The 22890-nt window shown below is 45.0% G+C and overlaps 1 protein-coding gene across 3 annotated transcripts in view; it reads left to right on the plus strand.

Moving 5' to 3' along the window:
- The window catches only part of PTPRO (protein tyrosine phosphatase receptor type O), a 128793-nt gene that overhangs the window by 91074 nt on the left and 14829 nt on the right, over positions 1 to 22890 (plus strand). For 2 of the 3 annotated variants that reach the window (XM_082238776.1, XM_082238777.1), the window contains exons 14-23: positions 1190 to 1322; positions 1838 to 1958; positions 3895 to 3963; positions 7024 to 7107; positions 8627 to 8662; positions 13336 to 13417; positions 14596 to 14686; positions 17472 to 17548; positions 19177 to 19311; positions 22144 to 22266. In XM_082238776.1, the coding sequence (XP_082094902.1) occupies positions 1190 to 1322; positions 1838 to 1958; positions 3895 to 3963; positions 7024 to 7107; positions 8627 to 8662; positions 13336 to 13417; positions 14596 to 14686; positions 17472 to 17548; positions 19177 to 19311; positions 22144 to 22266 (951 nt within the window). The remainder of the gene's footprint in view (positions 1 to 1189; positions 1323 to 1837; positions 1959 to 3894; positions 3964 to 7023; positions 7108 to 8626; positions 8663 to 13335; positions 13418 to 14595; positions 14687 to 17471; positions 17549 to 19176; positions 19312 to 22143; positions 22267 to 22890) is intronic. The other variant, XM_082238778.1, reaches the window with a different exon arrangement.

Genomic DNA, 22890 nt, shown 5'->3' on the forward strand with positions numbered 1-22890 from the left:
AGCGCCATCGCCGCCCCTCCCCCAGCCCAAAATGCACAGGGTCGGGCTGCCTGCATGCCTCCTGCCCTCCCTCCCGAGCAAAAGCTCCACCCAATTTCCTTTGGAGCTGATTAATAGGCGCAGCACGCTCTCCCCTATTCGCTCACGAGGAGGCGGCGCCACTTTATTTGCATATTCATGAGCTTATTTATTATTCATGAGCTTTCCCGGGCCCCCCCAATATTTTTTATAAGTCCGCGTCCCTGTCTTTCAGACACATGGTTCATATATTTAGATATGTGTGCATTTATGAATATTTATTCTATATTTAAAATTCTTAAAACAACTTTCTCCACACTTTCATTTTATACACCTTATCATGTCCACTGTTACTTGCTCTCCCCCCCTCCCAAAACTAAGAAGCCCCAAGTATTGCACCCTCTCTTCATATAGGATTCCATTCTTGTCTACTCAGAATCCCCCCCGCCCCCGGTTTCAAATCCTTTATTATTTTATTCACATAATATACATTCTTTACAACAAACAACTCCAAAATAAAATCATATGTAACAAAACCATAAATCTCATGTTTTCATTTATACTGATCTCCTCTCCGATACCTTTACTTGATATTTCTTGCTGCTTGCTGCTTTCGTTATAGAATCTTTATGAAAATTTAAACCTCTTAAATCCTATACGAATCTTCAACAATTTGAATTAATCCCTTCACCTCCCTCCCCCACAGCCCAGTACTTCCCTGCACCCGTGTGTCATCTTCTTTACCTTCTATTATTTTTGTTATTGTTGCGTTAATCACTTTATCCTTGATATATTATCCTATCTGCTTGTGCCTTTTAAACTTTTGCATATTAAAAGGCGCAAGGTGATAGGATAATAATATACTAAGGATGGAATAACAAATAAAGTGAATAATGCAGCAATAATAATGTCTACTCAGAATTAAGGCCCTCAGCGTTCAATGGGGCTTGCTTTCTGGTAAGCCACCCGGCATCTGTCATGAATGCTTAGTTGAGATTTCTGCATTGCAGGGGATGGAACTGCATGACCCTTGGGGTCTTCTCCAATTCTATGTTTCTAAGCACATACAATTTAGTTTAGCCTGCATTTGCTTGCGGTGGTGGGGAAGGCATATAATAATCAGAGTGATCACTAACCACAAACTCTTTCCTTGCTACCCCCCTACATATAGGAGCCTGTTACGGTCTCTTCACACGTAGTGACCATCTCCAGCCTCCTGCCTGCCACGTCCTACAACTGCAGTGTGACCACCTTCAGCCACAACAGCCCCAGCATCCCCACCTTCATTGCTGTCTCCACAATGGGTGAGCAGAATTCCTTTGATTCGTCACTCACTTCACCCATTTCTCTCCCCCTCCCCCCAAAAAGATGGCCATAGGGCAAGGACCTGTGGAAAATACCCCCAAATGGTTTTCAGAAGATTTCTACATTGCAAAGGGTTAGACTTGATGACCCTCGTGGTCCCTCCAAGTCTAAGATTGAGATGTGGCAGAAGACCATATTAGGCAAAATGTGCATTCCTAAGCATTGAGTCATTAGTCAGATGCTACCTTTTGGGGTAGCATTAATGGGCATGAAATTGTCAGTTGTTGAGCTTATTATTACATTTTGCCTGTCAGGGAACAGAGAGTACACCATTTGCATTTTTTGGTCAATTGCCCACCATTTTTTGTCATCATTTTTTAAAGGACCCCTGTAGTCATTGCAGAAGTGCTCTCTGAGAAACTATTATATGCAGAAATAATTCAGGATTGTTGTCTTTTCCTTAGCATGTCTTGGTATCGTTCCTTAACCTGGCTCCTCCTCCTTGCATTTTCAGTTACAGAGATGAATCCCAACGTGGTGGTCATCTCTGTCCTAGCCATCTTGAGCATCCTTTTGATAGGCCTGCTGCTGGTCACTCTTGTGGTCCTTCGGAGAAAACACCTGCAAATGGCCAGGTAGGTCAGCTTTTACTTCTAATGCCAGTGATGGTTCCTAAATGGTGAATGAAGCAACCGTGTGCCTTGCTGAACTAGGGACTTGGGCCACTGCCTATCGCTTACACAATGAGTGGTGATGACCACCAACTGGGATATCTTTTAAAGGGGATTGGACAAATTCATGGAGAATTTCCCCCAAAGCTCAGTGGCTTCTAGCAATGATGTCGATGTTCGACCTCCACCTTGGAGGCAGTATGCCTCTGGATGCCAGGAGAGGGCTCTTGTGGTCACGTCCTGCTTTGGGGCTTTCCACAGGCATCTGGTTGGTCACTGTGAGAACAGGATGCTGGACTATATGGACCATTGGCCTGGTCCAGCAAGACTCTTCTAATGTTCTTACGAGACCCATAATTTATATTATGATGAACCATGCTCTATGAGGAACAGTTGAAGGAGCTCAATAGGATTGCAACTCAATGAGAGAGCATCTGCTAGGCATGCAGAATTTCAGTCCCCAGCAACTCTAGGTTGTACGCCTCTGGGGGTGAAGTCAAATCACTGTGTTAGCAGTACACAAGTGACCTCCCTGGGACGCAAGTCTGAGCAGTGTGTATGGAGGTCTTGGGCTGCCCAGACAAGCAAGGCAGTTTGTATGGAGACCTCCAGTGTTGAGGTTGGAATGTCTAGGTTCAGAAGACCTCAGATTCCAGATTTGGATTGGGCTGAACCTGACCTGGGCAGAAGGGAATTGGATGAGCTGACCCCCTAGAGCTCCTTTCAAATCTAAAATTCTATGGTTCTGTATGGATGCACCACAGCTAAACCAGGTATTCTCCTGCAATATGTTCACTTCTTAAGTGATAAGCAACAAGTGGTTCCCTTACTTACACATATCCAAATGAATTAACTAATAAGCAATTGGTGATTCCATCACCACCGCAGCAACCTTGTTTGCATGACCTTCGGCACTCCTGAAACTCCCACCCTTTGTCCAAGGACTGTCCTCATCCTGGTTGCCAAGTTAATCCCATCACTGATTCATTCTGCAAACATCTATCAATGAAAGCCTTGCAGAAGGATTAAGACTCCCTTTTCCTTACAATTTCCATGCACACTGTGCATAAAAATAATTTCCTCTTTCCTTTCAAGGTTAACAAGGTATGTAATTGCATTTCAAAGCATCACTTTGAGAGAGGAAAAAAGGGGGGTGTTAATTGGTTCTCCTGCAGACATGGTGTTTTATTAAATGGGATGTATTTGATGTACTGTACACATTTCAGGTGAAACATATGCACTTGGAATAGCAGAGCTCTTTTAAATTGGATTATGTCTGCTTGGCTCTTATTTATAGCTACAGCTGTTCTCCAGGTGATGCTCACCATATTTTTTCTGTTCTATGACCTGGCAATAAACGCAATTCTCCTCCTTGAGTTTGCTCACCGGTACAAATGCAGATGTTACAGAACAGAGGAGAAATATTGCCGGCTACCAAAGGTTGCAGTCAGATCTGCTGACTCTTAATTGTTCTGTTAACCAATTTTGCAATTGCTGGGGAGGGAAGGCTCAGTTCTCTATTCCATTGGGACATGGCTTCCTAAACTTTGGTCTCCAGCTGTTTTTGGACTGCAATCCCCATCATCCCTGGTCCTGCTAGCTAGGGAGGATGGGAGTTGTAGTCCAAAAACAGCTGGGGACCCATGTTTGGGAAACCCTCTACTGTGAAGGGGAAGAACTTGAGAGATTCTGCTCTCTATTGCTCTGTCTGGTTGGGCGCTTAACCATGCTTAGTCAGAAGTTAGCCTCGCTGTGTTCAGTGGGGGTATATTTTTGTTATGGACAAATTTATTGATCTAGTAAGAAGGAGGGAAGGAAAAGGCAGATCCAGGACAGATAAAAGCGAGAGAGACAGAGGCTGATCTACCAATAATCACTTGAGGTCTTCTTCCAAAACCAGGGAATGTGGAGCTGGAACCTTTGTGAACTTCGCTTCATTGGAGAGAGATGGAAAACTGCCATATAACTGGTAAGCGATGCCCAAAGCGATGCCCTTACATTTGCCTGGCTGCTTCTCTTGATGTGTATTGGGGTTTTTTTTGGCCCTAACTCTAAATAATGTTTGCTGTGAGATAGATATTGCAATTCAAACATTAACAGTTGGATCCCACATTTTAAATAGGACGTACATTTTATATTATTTATTCATCTGTAGGATTTTTGCCCCATTCTTCCCCCAAAATAAATAAAAATAAATAAAACAAATCTTGAAAAAGATTATATAAAAAAACTTAGTTCTCTAAGGTGCTACTGAACAAATTAAAAAAAAAATGGAAGCAGGAGGTCACCGGTCCCTTTATTTGCAGTCACATCACCTCTGGGAAGCAGCCCTAGAACAGGGGGTCCTTTTTCAGACAAAATGTTCATTTCCCTCCCCCACAGCCTTCCAGAGACCACATGGCACTGAAAAAACTATTTATTCATTATCTAAATAAATTTCCGTACCGTCTTTCAAGAACAAAATTCTTCCCAAGGCTGCCCATACAACAACACAGTACAGTACACCTATAGCACTCCTTCCCCCTCCTCTTTGACCTCGTCAAGCATTGCATTTCATTTGATTGAGGTCGTGCCTTTCATCCTTAGCTATTTCCACTGAGAAACTGCAATGCTCAAGCATCTGGTTATGTGAGTCAGGGAAGACAAATGCTGCTTTTTCTTCCCCTGGACATATAATCTCCCATAGCAATAAACAGTCCAGAAAATCTGGTCAATGAATTTGCAATGAGTTCTGCAATGAGAAAAATGCTTAAGGGATCATCAGTTAATGCTCTTGTTCACTCATGAAACCCATTTCTTCCACACTGCAGGTGTTTTGTGTACCAAGCCTAGTGTCTCCCAAATGATAATCAAGGGGGTTGGACTAGATGGCCCTTGGGACCTCTTCTGTCTTTCTATAAATATTGACTGAGAGAGAGAGAGACTGAGAGCAAGGCAGATAGACCTGGTTGGCTTTCTCTTCAAGGACTTATTAATTTAAAACCTATTTAGACCCACAAATACCTTTGGAAGTTCCCTCCAAGTCTTTCAGCCAGTACAACGTAAACGTGCTTAGGGTCATGTCATGAAATCCTAAACATGTCTATTGAGATGCTTCCTCCTTCTTCTCAGTTTATGAATACCTCCTGCTAGCTACCGCTTCTCTGAAATCCAGAATCCTAGGCAAGGACTGTAGCTCAGTGATAGAACCCCTGCTTTGCATACAGAAGGTCCCCCAAATTCAGGCGGTGTGCCTGTGTGGAAGGAATCTCAGCCATGCAGCAAAACACTCGTACAACAGCTTCTATTCTACGAAGCTTTATTGTACAGCAGCAAAACAACAACCAGGAGATAGCGAAGGCATGATGCTTCTCCTGTCGCAGCCAAAACAGAAACGTTCACATAACAAAGATGCAAACCCCCCCCCCCAGTGACAGGATGTCATTTCCCTCTGACCTGTTAACCCTGTAAGCTCTGGGTATCCTCACATCCTCAGTCTGAACTCCTGGAGAGCTGCTGCCAATCAGTGCAGAGAGTGTAGACCAAAGAGCAGACTTGGTCTACAGCATCTTCCTCTGTTCCTGTCGTATTAGATCTAAACCAGTAGCCCACTCTAGAGGGCTGAGGAGGAACAATTGTGGTTGCAAGCTCCTTTGAGATCCCTCATGTTTGAGCAATCCTGGTAACCTTGAAATGCAAGTGATTCGAAAAAATCAGTTCAGAATATTATTATATTATATTAAGGTAAAGGGACCCCTGACCATTAGGTCCAGTTGTGGCCGACTCTGGGGTTGCAGCGCTCATCTCGCTTTATTGGCTGAGGGAGCACAACTTTATTGGCTGAGGCTCACAGCTTCCGGGTCATGTGGCCAGCATGACTAAGCCGCTTCTGGCAAACCAGAGCTGCACACGGAAACGCCGTTTACCTTCCCGCCGGAGTGGTACCTATTTATCTACTTGCACTTTGAGGTGCTTTCGAACTGCTACATTGGCAGGAGCAGGGACCGAGCAACGGAAGCTCACCCCATTACGGGGATTCGAACCGCCAACCTTCTGATCGGCAAGTCCTAGGCTCTGTGGTTTAACCCACAGCGCCACCCACATCCCTATATTATATTATATTATATTATATTATATTATTATATTATATTATATACTCTCTCATCTCCTATTCTGAATTGTGAGTGCCCTTGGGCGATTACTGATTCTTTGATTAGCTCATCTGGTAACCAGCTTAGGCTTACCGTGATGTGCAGATGATACCCCGGATATCACCATGTGAGGCATGTGCTTCCCCCAAACAGTGGAAAACCCCAAGACCATGGGCCAATCAGTTAAAGGGCTGGTATGGGGAGCAGGCAGACGTGAAGGTATTTTGCGGATTTTATGAGGTGCAGCCGGCTGGCGCAACTGGCAAAATTGATTTGTTATGGCTCCAAAGCAAGTCTTTTGATGATAAAAACTTCCCAAACTGAATGAAAGCCACCAGCAGGCCCTGTAAATATTGATGCAGCTAATGAACTAAGCGGAAATCAACCTTTATTCCCTCTTTGAGCTCCCAGAAGCAGAGAGCCCTCCGCAGCAATCATTAATCCTCTTTTCGGGGGGGCTTCTTTGATATGGCACCAAAGGTGGAAGATCAAACGCTCTAGCTAATTAATGATCCAAGCTGGAGTTACGCTAACAAGGAACCCCAAATGGAGCAGCCCAATGCTATGAATTTACTTGAGCCTCTGGGGGTGGCAAGAGGGTCCCTGGGGAGGTTTAAAAAGGGATACGATTGAGTGTGAATAGTGTGGGGAGTAGCTGGTTTACTCCACGCAGTGTAGTTGGTTGCTGCATCCCAGAAAACAGGGATCAATTCCTCCTTTTTCATTATATAGCCTTGACTATGCCCATGGTCTTAGCTAGGGCCTCTAACACCCCTACCTCTTCTTCCAGGCTGCCTGTCTAGATTTTAACATGTGACCTATTGATCTCTTGCTTGTCATACTAATCCTCCTGACTTCAGTTGTTAATCTCTCTGCATATTATCTATTAATACTCACAGGCGTAGGAGTGTCTTTGCTTTCCTAACTCTGTTGCCTTCCTGCCTATGGACTGATTATCTCTTGGCGTTTTATATTAACCCTTGGTAAGTCTGCATCAAACAGCTTGCTTCTTCCTTGACTGTAACCGAAAAGTTTTCATTTCCTGCTAGGTTTGCTCAAATCTATGTTGAATATGTTCTCGGCGTTAAAACGGAGTTCAACTCTTGAAATACGAAAGCAAACCTAAACATTAGGAAGAACTTCCTGACAGTAAGAGCTGTTCGACAGTGGAATTTGCTGCCAAGGAGTGTGGTGGAGTCTCCTCCTTTGGAGGTCTTTAAGCAGAGGCTTGACAATCATATGTCAGGAGTGCTCTGATGGTGTTTCCTGCTTGGCAGGGGGTTGGACTCGATGGCCCTTGTGGTCTCTTCCAACTCTATGATTCTATGATTCTAAGAGGGAACTTTGCCCCTTGCACCCATTTTATGATTGGGTGGGGAGGAAATTGGGGGGGGGGGGGCGTTGCACAGAACTCTGTCTAGCCATGCCCTAGAAACCTCAGGGTTGTATCAGACAAAGCTGTTCTTTTTGCAGAAGGACTTCCACTTGCACAGTGGAACTTCTCCCAAAGAGCAAATCTGGGGCACACACAGTGAGGTGAGAGGGATGGGCAAGCCCTTCCATGAATGGGACAATGTCGCTGGATACTGGTGCCAACAGGGGGTGCCAACTGGGGGCTCCTTGGTTGGCATTGACCCATGACATCCTTTTCAGTGGCAGTAAACATCCCTGTTTACTTGGAGATTTGATGGCCTGAACGCACTGTTCTTGGAAAGCCTAAGATACCTGGTTTCGGAAATCTGTAAACTGTTTTTACAAAGTTAAAAATAAATGTTTTATTATTGATAGATTTGCTGCCCTGGGCTGCTATGGGGGAAAAGGGCAGGATATTGAATGAATGAATGAACCCTGCATACTTTGCATATATTCAGTGAGATATGGCTAAGCTTTTACCCACCCCTGATGTGGCTAGTATTCAGCAGTTTCTTTATAGGAAAGCAAATGTCCTTTCAGGTTATATGCCCATTATACAAGAGCCTGTTCCAAAAGGGCAATGGTTCTCTCCCCTCCCCCCCAATTAACCGGCATGCTTTTAAGATCTGCCCAATTTTAATCATTCAGTTACACAAATGAACTAAATATGTTTGCCGTGTGCAAACCCCTTGACCCGTGACCTCTCTTGATGTATGCATTCTATAAGCTAATGGTGTATTGTGTTTGAAAAACACTATGAAAGCCTTGTTAAAATGTGCCTTCGGGGCAGTTCTCCTAACTGGTGGTTCTCTGAACATCTGGTTTACAGCAGCTGTCGTTATTGCAATAGCTCCTTTAATAAACCAGGTCCCTACTAGACGCTCATCTTGCATATCTATCTTGGTTCCATTTTTATTTAAGGTTTTGTTCCTTTACCTGGACATGAACCAAGGTGAAGTGGTTTAGAAATCATTTCTTACCACGTTGTGTGTCCTCAAGTGTGTGTTAGCAGATTTATTTCACGGCATTTGATTAACTCTGTCGTCATCCAGAAAATGGCTGTCAAAAGGTAACCTCTTTCTCTTTCAGGAGTAAAAATGGACTGAAGAAGAGGAAGCTGACCAAGTATGTCCATTTTGTAAACACTTAATGGAAATGTCATTGTTGCCTTCATGCATCTCTTCTCAACAGGGGCAGGAAACCCTTTTTAACCCCAAGGGCCATATTTCATCCTGTGACACATTCTGGGGGCCACATGCAAGCGTGAGCAGGGCCAGAAGCAAAAGTGGGAAGAGCAATGGATGAGGCTCAGGCAGTAGACTGTGGTCCAGCCACACAAAACTCAGTGGTTTGCTACACACACACACACACACACACACACACACTTGCCAATCCTTTGCTTGCTTGTTTGTTTGTTTATACCCCACCCATCTGACTGTGTTGCATCGGCCGCTCTGGATGGCTTCCAACCTATATAAAAACATAAGAAAACATTAAAAATTAAAAAAAAACCTTCCCTATACAGAGCTGCCTTCAGATGTCTTCTAAAGGTTGTATAGCTACTTATCTCCTTGGCTCAGGGGGAGTGGTATAACTCCATAACTTCCAACATTTCTCCGATGAAAATAGGGGCGTCCTAAGGAAAGGTGGGACATTCCAATATCAAATCAGAAACCAGGACAGTTTCTGTAAATCTGAGATTGTCCCTGGAAAATAGGGTCTGGAAGGGGCTCTGGCTTAGACAGTGTCCTGAGAGCTCAATACAGGTCTGGAGGGCCACGTTTAATTGATTAATTGATTGATTAAATTTATATAACTGGACTTTGGGCCTGAGGTTCACTACCCCTGCCTTACAGACATCTATCACTGAAGTAAAAAGAGACCAAGTCCCCCCTTTGCTAATTCTTATGCCGTATGGAACTCCTATATATTGAATCAGACTATTAGTCTAACTGGGACACGGGTGGCGCTGTGGGTTAAACCACAGAGCCTAGGGCTTGCCGATCAGAAGGTCGGCAGTTTGAATCCCCGCGATGGGGTGAGCTCCCTGCTCGGTCCCTGCTTCTGCCAACCTAGCAGTTCAAAAGCACGTCAAAGTGCAAGTAGATAAATAGGTACCACTTTGGTGGGAAGGTAAACAGCGTTTCCGTGCGCTGCTCCGGTTCGCCAGAGGCGGCTTAGTCATGCTGGCCACGTGACCCGGAAGCTGTATGCCGGCTCCCTTGGCCAATAAAGCGAGATGAGCGCCGCAACCCCAGAGTCGGCCACGACTGGACCTAATGGTCAGGGGTCCCTTTATGGGTCCAACTATCAGAGCCAGGTATGGGGAATCTCTGGCCCTCTGGCTGCGAGACTACAACTCCCACCATCCCTGACCACCGCTGGCTGATGTGAACTGGAGTCCAACTATGTTTGGTAGTTTCCTGGGGTCTCATGGTGGTGGTGGGGTATTCTTCGGCTCACATAAAGAATACAGCAACCATCTTGTCTTAATTTAAACATACAAATCAATTTAAACCAATGTCCAATGATGAGAAGAGTCTCTAGGGTTTAAAAGTGGGTGAAGGACTTACCACGCATCTTTGCTGACAAATCGTGCTGCCATTTTTATTTTACCCACAATGCCACAGGGTGGTGGAACTTCTCAGACGCTGCACTGGGGGAAGCAAAGCTAGCAGCTCCAGCCACTGGGGGCTCAACAGACCCCTCAGCTCTGATGCTGCTTCTGGTTTTCCTGCCCGAGGGTCCTCAAAACCCAAATATGTCACTGACTATTACATTTAAGCAAAACAAAACTGTATGTGCCTGCTTAATCTTCGCCACAGATATTGCACCATAAAAATGTTCCTGGCTGGCAGAAAATTAGGCATTAGGGAAAGATCAATTATCTCAAGTTTACAGTGCTGACAGGGTTTGCCTTTCATTAACAATGACAAAATGTGAAAAATCTCAGCAACGTATGTGTTATCAGTGCCGTTCCCCTCTCAGCACAGCGCTCTAATGGCAGTTGCTAATTATGCACCGGATCATTAATGCTAACAGGTAAACAGGAGTAATTAACTGCTGATAAGAGACAAGTTCCTTGGGGTTTGCTGCTTCAAGGAAATGGGGGGAATGTGTGTATATGCTTCACTATTTGCTAATTGGAACATGAATAATCAGGCGAGATAAAGTTGTTTGCCTCTTCTTCATTATTCAGAGTATAAATTTAACAAATTAAGGCAAGTTTCCACAGTGGCCCTGATCCAGTTAAAGTTATTCTTGTCTGTGTTCCATTGAAAGTAACAACTAAGCCCCAAGACCAGTGAGGTGGTGAACCTGTTTTGGAACTAGATATGTAAGAAGGCATAAATTTTCATTCTGCTCTATATTTGTTGCCTGCAGCACTGTTTCCAGCCTGCTGCAGTTCATGTTCTGCCAAAAATTACATTATTCCTCTTTCTGTCCAATGAGGTGAAATTTATGAAACTTACGTCATTTACGTAAGCCATTACATACATTATGTAAATTGTGGTGTTGTTACATTATTCAACCCCAATTATTTCAATGGAAAGGAAGCCCAATGCAAATTGTGGTGTGTGTGTGTGTAATAATTATGTATCGTTTGCAAACTGAAAGCAACAACAGCGAATACTGGTGATTTAACCATGTGAGCCCCTTCCTGAAATGTCAAGTGGTATAGTCCAGACACAGTTTTGCCACTTTATCTGCAGGCCTCACTTTAGCTGGATCAAGGACAATATGGGCTTTTTTTATAGTTCTGTTACTGATTTCCTGACACAAAGGCTTACAGAGCTGAGACAAAATTGTGGGAAATAAAAAATCTGGATGGTTTTCAGATTTTTACCCTTTAGATTTTGACATCAACATTTGACATTCCAGTTTCAGAGTCAAAATTTGACATCAGTGGTTCACAGTTTCTCCATCTGTCTGTCAGCAGGGTGCTTATAGTTGGGAAGAATGAAACCATTAGTACAAATATCACTAAATGCTGTTGCAAGTCCATTGTCAGATACTGTCAGATATTGATTGTGGCCATTTCTGATGCTGTGAAATGTCAGCTGTGGTTTGCTAGATTATGTCAGCCTCTTGAGTGCTACTACAAATTCATAATTTGATGTCCGATGCTATAGTATTAGATATTTGCACATGTGGGTGACATTTAGAGGTTTTGTGCTTTTTTAAACGGAAGGGAGAGCTGGATATTTTCAGCTTCAGTTTTAAATGTTGGCACTTTCTAAGTCAGCCTCCTAAGAAACCTCACAAGATTTGACGGTGTGTATTTTCTTCATCCCTAGAAATAGAAAAATAAATTAGACCTGACGTTAAATGTATCTTCGCATTTAAAATGTACTTTTTAATAAATAGAATTAGCATTAGCTGGGGCCGCTGAGCATTATGGGAACTGCAGAAAATGTGAAAGGAACTCATAGGAAGTCTGGTTGGCACATAACTCTAAGCCATGGTTATAAACCACCACCTGAACCTGGCCCAGCTGCTTAACCATGGTTTTTTAACCATGAAGAAACCACACATGTTAACCATCATTTCTACACTGGCTGGCAGTGACTCTTCAGGTTTTTGGGCAGGGGTCACTCCCAATCCTTCCTGGAGATGCTGGGTGTTGGACTCAGCCTGAGCCCTTCTGTCACTCAGTTTTAGCCTTTCCTATATCTAGAGATATGGGTGGCGCTGTGGGTTAAACCACAGAGCCTAGGACTTGCTGATCAGAAGGTCAGCAGTTCAAATCCCCGTCACGGGTTGAGCTCCTGTCGCTCGGTCCCTGCTCCTGCCAACCTAACAGTTCAAAAGCACGTCAAAGTGTGAGTAGATAAATAGGTACCGCTCCGGTGGGAAGGTAAACGGCGTTTCCATGTGCTGCTCTGGTTCGCCAGAAGCGGCTTAGTCCTGCTGGCCACATGACCCGGAAGCTGTACGCTGGCTCCCTCGGCCAATAAAGTGAGATGAGTGCCGCAACCCCAGAGTTGGCCTTGACTGGACCTAATGGTCAGGGGTCCCTTTACCTTTATATCTGGAGAGCATAGGGTTTGGAAAGACTTCTTTATTCAGTGAGGTTTTTTTGAATTCTGCCCCCTCTGCTTTGGAATGCCTTCTTCAAGGGGGTTTTCCCTGCACCAAAGCTACTTTTCTTTAGGCACCAAGGGATGGATCTACAGTGGTGCCTCGCAAGACGAAATTAATTCGTTCCGCAAGTTTTTTCTTCTTGCGAGTTTTTCGTCTTGCGAAGCACGGTTTCCCATAGGAATGCATTGAAAATCAATCAATGCGTTCCTATGGAGACCGTCCGGGGACAGAGGGGAAGCGCCGCTCTGTCCCCTCTTTTGAAGCAAGGGGCGGCGGGGAGAAGCGATCTCCCCGCAGCCCCTTGCTTCAAAAGAGGTCCGGGGACAGCGGGGAAGACGCGCTGCGCTTCCCGCTGTCCCCGGACCTGGGGCTGCGGGGAGAAGATCGCTTCTCCCCGCCGCACCTTGTTTCAAAAGAGGTCCGGGGACAGTGGGGAAGACGCGCTGCGCTTCCCGCTGTCCCCGGAGCTTGCGGGGCAAGCTTTGTTTTGCGAAGCAAGCCCATAGGGAAATTCGTCTTGCGAGGCAACTCGAAAACGAAAAAACCTTTCGTTTTGCGAGTTTTCCATCTCGCGAGGCGTTCATCTTGCGGGGCACCACTGTATTTTTATTCATCCAGCCTCTTTCTTTCTTTCTCTTTCTCAGCTTATGAATATCTTATCTGGTTTCCCCCTTCTGTTTCGCTTGTTACATGCTATATCTTTGTTTTCAAAGCCCCGTCCAGCTGGATGATTTTGACAGCTACATCAAAGATATGGCGAAAGATTCCGATTACAAATTCTCTCTGCAGTTTGAGGTATGTCCTGAAGCGGATATTAGCTTGCTAGACGTAACTCAGCAAATTGCGCAGAATGGAATGACAGAGAGTGAATTGGCGGCGCTTTCATCATTTATCACATTCATATCCCAATTTTCCTCCAAGGATATGAAGGTCATATGTAGGGTTCCCTTCCTCCCTGTTTTAATCTCACAACCACCCTTTGGAGTAGACTAGAGGCTGTGGCCAGTCCCAGGTCACCCAGTGAGTTTCATGGCTACGCAGGGATTTGAACCAGCGCTCTAACCACTACACCACACTGGCTCAAAGCACATCATTGACACTGCAGAGTGGAGGTGGGAGATTGCATTTTTAGAAGCTCACCTACATTTTCTTTAAAACCCCCCCCCCCGCATGAAGAAATCTAGCAGGTAATGTTTTATACATTCCTTTTCATTGATGTGCTAGTTTATTTCATGCAGGGAGGTTTGTTAGATGGGGAAGCATTAAAACAACACGTGCAAACACTCTCCCTTGTTGTCTAAAGTAGTTCTACTTGGAATTCTGTTGCCTCATCTTATGCAATCCATAGACCCCTTGGCTTGATAGGGAACCAGAACAAGGACTATCTGAATAGCTCATGGCTTGCAGTTTGTTAAATGGCAGCCCACAGGAAGCATTCAGCTTTCAAGATGGCTTTGCCCAGCACAAGTCCCCCTCCATCTGAGCAGCAATTTATTTTCCATTAACAGTATCCATTCAGTAGTGGTGGTCAAGTAAGGTTTACTCAGAGTAGACCCATTGAAGTCAATAACCTAACTTAGCCATGCCCATTAATTTCAGTGGGTATACGCCAAGTAAAATTTAGGAATATCCCGCCTTGTCAATAGAAGCCCTGCAGAAGTGCAATTTTTGCTAGTGCAATGGGACTTTTTTACCCCTCTCCTCTCCTGTGCTCCCCCCACACCCATGAAATTGACTCGGGTGGGGCAGGAGAACCCCCAGAACAGGATAGGGGGATTGTTCTGTTTGGCCAACTGAATAGCTTGTGCAGATGGAAGCAACTGGAAGAGTGTGACGTTGAATTTCACCCACCATGTTGAATTATATCCATCTTTTAGACTACGACTTCCATCTTGGTTTGGGTGTGACCTACTTGTAGGTTGAAGACAGATGGGTTATCTTAATGACGGCATTTTATTTTGTGTCTTCTACAGGAACTGAAGCTGATTGGGCTGGATATCCCACACTTTGCAGCTGACCTCCCCATGAACCGCAGTAAAAATCGCTACACGAATATCCTCCCTTGTACGTTATTGTGGGGATGTGCCTGTTATGGGTGCTTTGACTTGTGCGCTCTAGGGTACCAGTAACACCAATTCTAACCCTTAGGAATCAGGTTGATGCATAGCAATTCTGTGACACGTTCAGGGCCTGAGGTCAACTGCTGGCAATGTCAGACACCAACTGAGACCCAGGCCCTAGTAGATGTCCTCATGCTGCTTCTCTTGCTGTTACTGCCTGTTCTCTTCCTCTGATCTAGAGGGAGAATGTGAGGAAAGGAAGGAAGCATTTTTAAGCTGACCTGAGCCCATAAACATAACTCCCATCTGAATTATCACCACAACAACTGGTTTTCCTATATTTATTCCATTACCAGTTTATTTAACTCCATTGGGTTGTATCCAACTAAGGTTGCTTCCAGGCTGAATTTTGCAGAAGAGAGTCCAATCAAATCCCAGAATGTTAGATTTGCACTTTTCAGTGGCTCTGTCAATCTAGAGCGGCATTTCCCAGACTTGGGTCTCCAGCTGTTTGTGGACTACAAGTCCCATTATCCCCCACCACTGGTCCCGCTAGCTAGTGATAATTGGAGTTGTAGTCCAAGAACAACTGGAAACCCATGTTTCAGAAACCCTGCGCTAGAGCAACAAGTCCACCTTTTGTTTTAATAAAACAGACTTCTTGAAATATGGAGGGTTACAGGGAAATGCAAAGTGTGGGATGAACGAATGACAACTGGGATGATGTGTCAAGACCCTGCAATCAAGTCAGGATGAGTGCAGGATTGACTGCTTATTGACTGCTCTGGCTGCCCCACAAACAAATCAGAATGAATGCAAGGTGTGACCAGAAAGTTTGGTGAATGGTCACAGAAATCAGACAGCAAGAAATATTCCAACATACATACCTTCCAGGCCTTCAAAGTAGGCCCTCTCTGATACAATGCACCGTTGACAATGTTCGTAGAACTGTTGGAAACTTCTGGAAAAGTCCACTTTTTGTACTGCTCCAAGTTCCTTCGTCACAGCAGCTTGGATGTGTGAAATGTTGGGAAATCTGTGCCCTTTCAGTGCAGATTTCAGTTTTGGAAAAGGAAAGAAATCCAGTGGGGCCATATCGGGAGAATATGGTGGGACCACTCAGTAACGATTTCACACAGAATATGCAATTCTTCCACCACCATTTGGACGGACACACAGCGATTCCACAACAATAACTCATGAACTCTGTTGACATTTGTCGCCATTCTGCTCATCGACTGTCTGCTAGACTGAGGGTCATCTTTGATGGTTTGCCGCCCTTCATGGAAACACTTAAACCACTCATGCGCTGTCTTTCGAGTCCCAGCTTCATCTCTGTACACAACTGTGAGCATTTTGTGGGTTTCCGATGCCGATTGTATGTTCAAATATTTCTCGCTTATTCGATTTCTGTGACCATTCACCAAACTTTTCGGTCACACCTCGGAGCTTCACCTCCATGTAAGCTTTCTTGAAGCAAATCAGGGAGAATGCTCAAGCAGCAGGTCATTCGGAGGGGTCCTTAGAGTAGACCCATTGAAAGTTCATTCATGTATAATAACTTTCTTGGGTTTGAATAGGACTAGCATAGAATACAACCCTTTCTGCTTTGGGTAGGATTCAGAATTGTTAGCAATGAATATGCATATATATGTACAGTGGTACCTTGGGTTACATACGCTTCAGGTTACAGACTCCGCTAACCCAGAAATATTACCTCAGGTTAAGAACTTTGCTTCAGGATGAGAACAGAAATCGTGCTCTGGCGGTGCGGCGGCAGCAGGAGGCCCCATTAGCTAAAGTGGTGCTACAGGTTAAGAATGGTTGCAGGTTAAGAACGGACCTGCGGAACGAATTAAGTACTGTATTTTTCGCTCCATAAGACGCACTTTTTTCATCCTAAAAAGTAAGGAGAAATGTGTGTGCGTCTTATGGAGCGAATGACGCTGCGCAGAGAGGGAGAACTGCGCAGTGCCCCTTCAGCGACACACCTGTCCTGCGAAGCCGGAGGACTTTGCTTGGTTGAAGGGGCGCTGCGCAGTTCTCCCGCTCTGCACAGTGCCTTTCCTGCGAAGGAGAGGTGCTGCACAGAGAGGGAGAGCTACGCAGCGCCCCTTCAGCGAAGCGCCTCTCCTGGCTTCTGCCTTAGCCGTGCACAGCCTTTTCGGTCCAGGGGAGCCTTCATCCCGCTGCCTGGGAGAGGCTGCGCACGGCTATCCCATATGCCAGGACAGCAAGAGGGATTACTGTGCAGTGATCCCGCTTGCTGTCCTGGCTTCTGCCTTAGCCCCATGCAGCCTATTCCGGGCAGGGGGAACCTTCCTCCCGCTGCCCTGAAGAAGCTTGGCGCGGCTATCCCAGAAGCCAGAACAGCCAGAGGCTATCCCAGTAGACAGATCCCTCTTGCTGTTGTGGCTTCTGGGATTCAGAATATTTTTTTTCTTGTTTTCCTCCTCCTAAATCTAGGTGCGCCTTATGGTCTGGTGCGTCTTATGCAGCAAAAAGTACGGTACTTAACCCAAGGTACCACTGTATTCAGCTATGCAACATTCCTAAGTAGTCTTAATGAGTTCCAAGGGACCCCAACTGAAGGATGTTCAGAAGTGACAGTAGTGAAGGGGTCGCCTTGCTCTAAAGATTACAAATTTACCAAAACATTCATTAAACGGGCCAGCCTGCAGCCTCACTTTTTGCTCAAAATATCTGCAAATTTATGCTTTAATCTTTCAGAGGTTTAATTAGGAGCTGTCTGGTTTGTGGCGATGCTTTAAGTCTTCTTCCTTTTGCAGATGATTTCAGCCGAGTTCGATTGGTCTCAATGAATGAAGAAGAAGGTTCAGATTACATCAATGCCAACTATATCCCCGTAAGTGAACTGGACTCAAAAGCATCCAAAAGAATAATATGAGGGTGAGGGTGGTGGCTTGCAAAATACCACACAGGCCACTTCAAGAGCCAAACCTTTCAACATATTCCCCGCCCCCCCCTTTAATAGAGAACTTGATTGAGTGAAAATCAATTTAAAAGTATCAAAATTAGGGGGTGGGGTTCCATATGCATGACGAATTCCCTAGGAATGCAGGTGTGTATATATGTACTTCAATTATAAGCAGAATCCATTTTTAAAGGCTGAAATGACCCACGAACCACCTGTATAATAATGGGATTTACCGAATATTGGTAGCAGGCAGGGCTTTTCTTCGGGGGAGACAGGGACGCAGGGGTACACATACTGTAATGTGTATGAGTTACTCGTGCGTAAACTGCCGCCTTTCTAGGCTTAATTGCCTTGGTTAAACCGTTCTGACTGCACAGCCCATCTCCGCGTGGCTGCCTCAGTCGCTATCAGAATCTGTCTGTGGGCGTTTCTTAAACCTTTTCCAGCATAGAAGCTGTCTGACTCCTAGTCGCCTCCTCCTCTCACTGCGCGGGAGTCTTCTGCACAGGGAGGGTGTGGGTACTGGAGGACCTGTGCTCTCCTTACTGATGTCCAGAGAAGAATCCCGGAGCTCTCCCTCCGCTTCCCCCATTTGCCCCCCTTTATCCCTGGTGTTGCGCTGATTTCCTTCCTCCTCTACCGATCTGCTTCTCCCCCTGGTGCTGGGTCCTTCGCCTGCAGAATCTGAGAGCCTCCCCTTCGCCTCTCGCTCTGATGCCAGTTCCCTGACACATATCCATAAACATTTTGTGAATCTACGTTTGGCCTCATTGAGGGGCAGTATTTCAATATGAGTAGGAAAATGAGAGTACCCCTAAACATATTTTTTTTTGAAAAAAAGCACTGGTAGCAGGTGAACTTTCAGAGAGAGGAAGGGGCCTTAAGGAGGAACAGACTGTATGAGCTTGTCAATCAAGCTTCATACTTATTTAGATAATCTATATACCACTTAACATTTTGGGAAAGAAAAGCATAGGCTTGCATTTTTGTTGCGAGGCCCACTTGCAGTGATGAATAAAAGCCCATTCTTAACATTCTGCCCAGACCTGCTTGATCAGGAAACAGGACCCAGGATGGAGCTGAGGTCCTCAGAGGAAGGAAGGAGGCTCCATCTCGTGCATATTTTGACAGTGTCCCCCAATATACCTCTTTTCTTTTTCTTACACGAGGATGGAATTACATGCAGGCAACCTTACAAGAGGGGAGTGGGCAGAAGGACTAAAGTCCCTGCCAAGATTGACTGCGGCTCTGAACCACCATCAGACACGCACAAAAAATAATCTGTGATGGTTGCGGTCAAGACCAGTTGATAAAATGGGAAGGACAAGTGCAGTCCTAACCTAGCATGGCTCTGCGGAAGGAGAAGCCAAGCTGACTCGAGAGCAAATGTGTGTGAAAAGTAAGGGGTGGGGAAGAAATTTGAATCGGTTCCCATTTAATGGTGATTCCACCTCATTCAGTATGAGGCAGTTTCCTATGTTATTCCTGTGCTTTCGAAAGAAATACCCCAAATCTAAAGCCAATCCGAAGGAGCCACCACATGCTTTCTCTTTTAGGGTTACAACTCTCCCCAAGAGTACATCGCTACCCAGGGGCCACTGCCAGAGACGAGGAACGACTTCTGGAAGATGGTTCTCCAGCAGAAGTCGCAAATCATCGTCATGCTCACACAATGCAATGAGAAAAGAAGGGTATGTATGTGTGGAAAATCTTCCAAGCCTCTTGAAATCTGCAGTGGATCTACGTTCCCTCTTACCCAGAATTCTGTTCTCGGTTACAGTCATTCAGAATGCCATAGTCCTCATAAATAGCGTGTTAAGTGGATAATCTAATATACACTGCCTCAAATCATGGAGGTTCTGTTTAGTCGTCACGGCTAATTTTTATCAATAGAACCACACTCAATTAATTTTACTAATATCTATTTATTTTATTTATATCCCACCCCTTCTCCCAAGAGTTCAAGGTGATATACTTGGTGAGAACCAGTGTATCACAGTGGTAAGGGTGTCGGATTGGGACCTGGGAGACCATGGCCTTACTTGGCCATGAAGCTCACTGTGTGATCCTGGGCAAGTCACTGCTTCTATGCCTAACCTATCTCACAGGGTAATTGAGGAAGGGGAGAAGAACCATGTATGCATCCTTTAGCTGTTTGAGAGAAAGGTGAGATATAAATGCAATGAAACAAGTAAGCAGTCCTTCCTTGTGCCTGTTTTATCCTTAAATCAGTCCTGAGAGGCAGCTTGGATTGAGAACCTGTAATTGGCCAAAGGCCACCTTCATATCTGAGCCAGGATTTGCTCCCTGCTGTTCCAGGTGTTGTCCAGTGCTCTAACCACTGCACCACACTGTCACTTTTAAGCCATCTAATCTATTGACCCATCACCACATTTTGTAGAAGCAATTTCCACTGGGTTAGAGTTACGCATGGCCTGATGTGCTTCCTCTTTTTCTGTCTGAAGCCTCCTGCCGCTCAGTCTCATTGAGCACCTACGTTCTAGTACTACGAAATGCACAGACACATATATTTTCTCCACTATCTCCAAAACCATTCATACTTCTGATGTAGGGACATCAAAGCGAATGTTAGCTTCCCGCAGCATGCAGTTTACTGACTCCCCGGGGAGCGGTTTCCTTGTTATAATAGGGAGAAGATTACATTCACATCTTATCTCCACATTATATGACATGCTTTCCCTTACGTTCCATATGTAATCGGGTTTACAGAAAACGTACAATGAAATACAGCCCTCAGTAATCACATTGCTACATATCAGAGGTCAAACCTTTATAGGGAATAGACTCTGTGTGGTTTTTGTGTGTGTGCGTATGCGTACCTGTCATGCACAGTACATGGAGCTGGGTGCAGAATTCAGCTTCTAAAGATTCTCTTTTTTTGGAAAAATGATGTTTCTAGTCCTTAGCAGAAATTGTGTGCATATATTTTTATACACACATGCGCACACAAAGTTGGCATCTTTCTGTTTTGAGAGGTGAAGTCAAATTGCTACATTAGCAGCAGCAAAGCGACCTATCAGGGCACAAGCCTGGGCAGTCTGTATGGGGGTCCTGGGCTGACCAGACAACAAGACCCCCCCCCCGACCTTACTGATAGGGTTCAAAGGAAAGCAGAGCAATACGTTTGGCACCAGCTTGGCTTCAGGAGTTGTTGGAAGGAGGCATAAAAGGCACCATCCAAACGTTTTAGGGGCTCCAGATTTGTGTAGAGTTTATTGCTAAACCAGCTCCATCTGGTACGCAGGCTGAGACCCTACCTGCCAGCGGACTGCCTCGCCAGAGTGGTGCATGCTCTGGTTATCTCCCACTTGGACTACTGCAATGCGCTCTATGTGGGGCTACCTTTGAAGGTGACTTGGAAACTGCAATTAATCCAGAATGCGGCAGCTAGACTGGTGACTGGGAGTGGCCGCCGGGACCACATAACATCGGTCCTGAGAGATCTGCATTGGCTCCCAGTACCTTTCCAAGCACAAGTCAAAGTGTTGGTGCTGACCTTTAAAGCCCTAAAGGGCCTTGGTCCAGTATATCTGAAGGAGCATCTCCACCCCCATCGTTCAACCCAGACACTGAGATCCAGTGCTGAGGGCCTTCTGGTGGTTCCCTCATTGCAAGAAGTGAGGTTACAGGGAACCAGGCAGAGGGCCTTCTCGGTAGTGGTGCCCACCCTGTGGAACGCCCTCCCTTCAGATGTGAAGGAAATAAGCAGTTATCCTATCTTTAAAAGACATCTGAAGGCAGCCCTGTTTAGGGAAGTTTTTAATATTTAATGCTGTATTGTTTTTAACACTTGATTGGGAGCTGCCCAGAGTGGCTGGGGAAACTCAGCCAGATGGGTGGGGTATAAATAAGAAATTATATTATTATTATTATTATTATTATTATTATTATTATTATTATTATTATTGAAAAAACTGTTTCTAGTCCTTAGCAGAAATTGTTTGCATATATTTTTATACACACATGCACACACAAAGTTGGCATCTTTCTGTTTTGAGAGGCAATAGAGTGCCTCTCTGGAGGTGAAGTCAAATTGCTACATTAGCAGCACCAAAGCGACCTATCAGGGCACAAGCCTGGGCAGTCTGTATGGGGGTCCTGGGCTGACCAGACGACAAGACCCCCCCCCCTCGACCTTACTGATAGGGTTCAAAGGAAAGCAGAGCAATACGTTTGGCACCAGCTTGGCTGCAGGAGTTGCCAGAAGGAGGCATAAAAGCTGCCATCCAACCATCTTAGGGACTCGGCTCCAGATTTCTGTAGAGCAGGCATCCCCAAACCTGGCCCTCCAGCTGTTTTGGGACTACAGTTCCCATCATCCCTAGCTAACAGGACCAGTGGTCAGGGATGATGGGAATTGTAGTCCCAAAACAGCTGGAGGGCCGAGTTTGGGGATGCCTGGTGTAGCGTTTACTCCTAAACCTTTTCTTCTTTGGATTTGGGCTTAAGCTACGACGCTTTCCAAGTCTTTGAAAAGTTTTCCTTGACTCTTTTTCTTCCAGGTGAAATGTGATCACTATTGGCCTTTCACGGAAGAGTTGGTTCCTTATGGGGACATCACAGTGGAGATGCTGTCTGAAGAAGAGCAATCGGATTCGGTCTTTAGGAATTTCAGAATCAACTATGTAGGTCAATGTAAAGGGGTTTTTTTTGTTTTTACTAATGCTGTTCGTCCTGCAAACTTTGGATCTAAATTCAAACCTCTTGTAAACACAAACCTTTTATTAATAAAGTGTATCCATAGTGGGCTGCCTTGCCCCATATATCCCTGCCCAGCAATTGTGGTTTTTAGATGTGGCACTGCTGAAATTACTGCATGCCCCCAAAGTTATGCACATAACTTATACTAGAAACTGGGCTTTTAGTGTTGCAGCTCTAGCCCTCTGGAATAGATTGCTGGCTGAAATTAGCCGTGATGTTTTAGCCACTTATTGAAGACATTTCTGTTTAAGTAGGCTTTCCTGGAGGTTTGACCCAGTCATTGATGAAATACCAACTGGGCATCTATGGGAATGGCTTTATAGTTTTGCAGTCTATAGAAATGGGTTTAATTGTTCTTAGAATTTGTATTTTATTTTTCATTTTCTCTTGCACACCTCTTTGAGGGCCTTAGGCTGTGAGGAGGTTTATAAATTTGCAAAATAATAATAATAATAATAATAATAATAATAATAATAATAATGGGAATGTTTATTTTAAAGCAGCCAGTCTTGAGTAGGGCCCTGGCTGGGGTTGGGGTTGGGGTGCTT

This window comes from Podarcis vaucheri, assembly GCF_965113315.1.
Source record: "Podarcis vaucheri genome assembly, chromosome: 10".
NCBI classification, from domain to species: Eukaryota; Metazoa; Chordata; class Lepidosauria; order Squamata; family Lacertidae; genus Podarcis; species Podarcis vaucheri.